Raw genomic sequence first — 1,101 nt, forward strand, 5'->3', positions numbered from 1 at the left:
GAAACCGCCGGGGGACAGCCTCCAGTCCAGGCCGGAGCCCACGGCCGGACCGTTCACAGCTCTCCGGCGCCAGAGGCCAGGCAGCCCCACACCCTCCACAGCAGGTGCCCGTAACCATTAAACTTGCAGCAGGAGCAAAATTGTGGGACTAGTCAGAAAAATGGCAAATAAATGATGCCTACTGCTTAAATTGTTGCCTAGTGAGTCATTTAACTTAAAACTTATTCTGAATCTAAACTGTCAAGAATTCAGAAGGAGAATTAAATTAACTGGGACATTTAAAAACACTGTATGTCCTAAATAAACTATAAATGATATCAAAATCAAGTTTGTAATTATTTTCTTGGCAGTCAAATAATTCCACATAATTAATTTCAGGAAAGTCCCTGAGAGAGACAAATGTATTCAAGCGGTTGAAGTATCCCGCCCAGCACAGGGACGAGTGGGGTCGGGGGGACGCTGGGTCCTTGAGGAAATACGCAGAAACTGCGCCGGGTCACAGGGTGCCTGCGCGTTGGCTAGGCCGTGTTTTCACGTGACTCATCCCAAGAAAGGGCCATCTTGTTAGTTCTTGCTCCCCAGCCCCACGGGAGGCAGGAGGCACCAGGGCCCTGGGACGGCAGCCCAGAGACGGCGGAGGGCACCGCAGCCACGGCGTGGCAGGCTCTGCGGGGACCTGCAGGAGGCGTGCTGGGGACTCGCGAGGGCACAGAGCGTGAGGAGGGCACGCGATGGCTTGGAGCGCAGGGTCGTGCAAAACTGCCAGCCACACGCTCGGCCCGCGGGGCAGATGCCGCCTGCAGAGGCCTCACCTAATGGTGCTCTCAGAAAGCACGCATTCGCTCAACTTTACGTTAAACACTTCAGGACGCGCCTGTGAAGTGAATCCGTACAGTGTGTAGACGGGCGCAGACGGCCGCTCGTGAGGGGCACTGAGGCCCCAGGTGGGGCGCATGCAGCCTCCCGGGTGGTGCCAGCCCACCGACGGCGCCCGTCTGCCGGCCCGGTTACCTGTCAGCACTGCTGAGCTATACAGCGATGATCCCGCCCGGTGGTCCCAGACCTTTGGGGAGACACTTGTTTCCTTAGGGGAGGTGCAAT

At 56.8% G+C, this 1,101-nt stretch overlaps 1 protein-coding gene across 1 annotated transcript in view; it reads right to left on the bottom strand.

Moving 5' to 3' along the window:
* WDR27 (WD repeat domain 27) overlaps positions 1-1,101 on the bottom strand; it is a 123,133-nt gene that overhangs the window by 97,987 nt on the left and 24,045 nt on the right. Inside the window, exon 6 of the mRNA XM_029943276.1 lies at positions 1,012-1,063. Coding sequence (XP_029799136.1) covers positions 1,012-1,063 — 52 coding nt within the window. The remainder of the gene's footprint in view (positions 1-1,011; positions 1,064-1,101) is intronic.

Source organism: Suricata suricatta, chromosome 7, assembly GCF_006229205.1.
Source record: "Suricata suricatta isolate VVHF042 chromosome 7, meerkat_22Aug2017_6uvM2_HiC, whole genome shotgun sequence".
Taxonomy (NCBI): Eukaryota; Metazoa; Chordata; class Mammalia; order Carnivora; family Herpestidae; genus Suricata; species Suricata suricatta.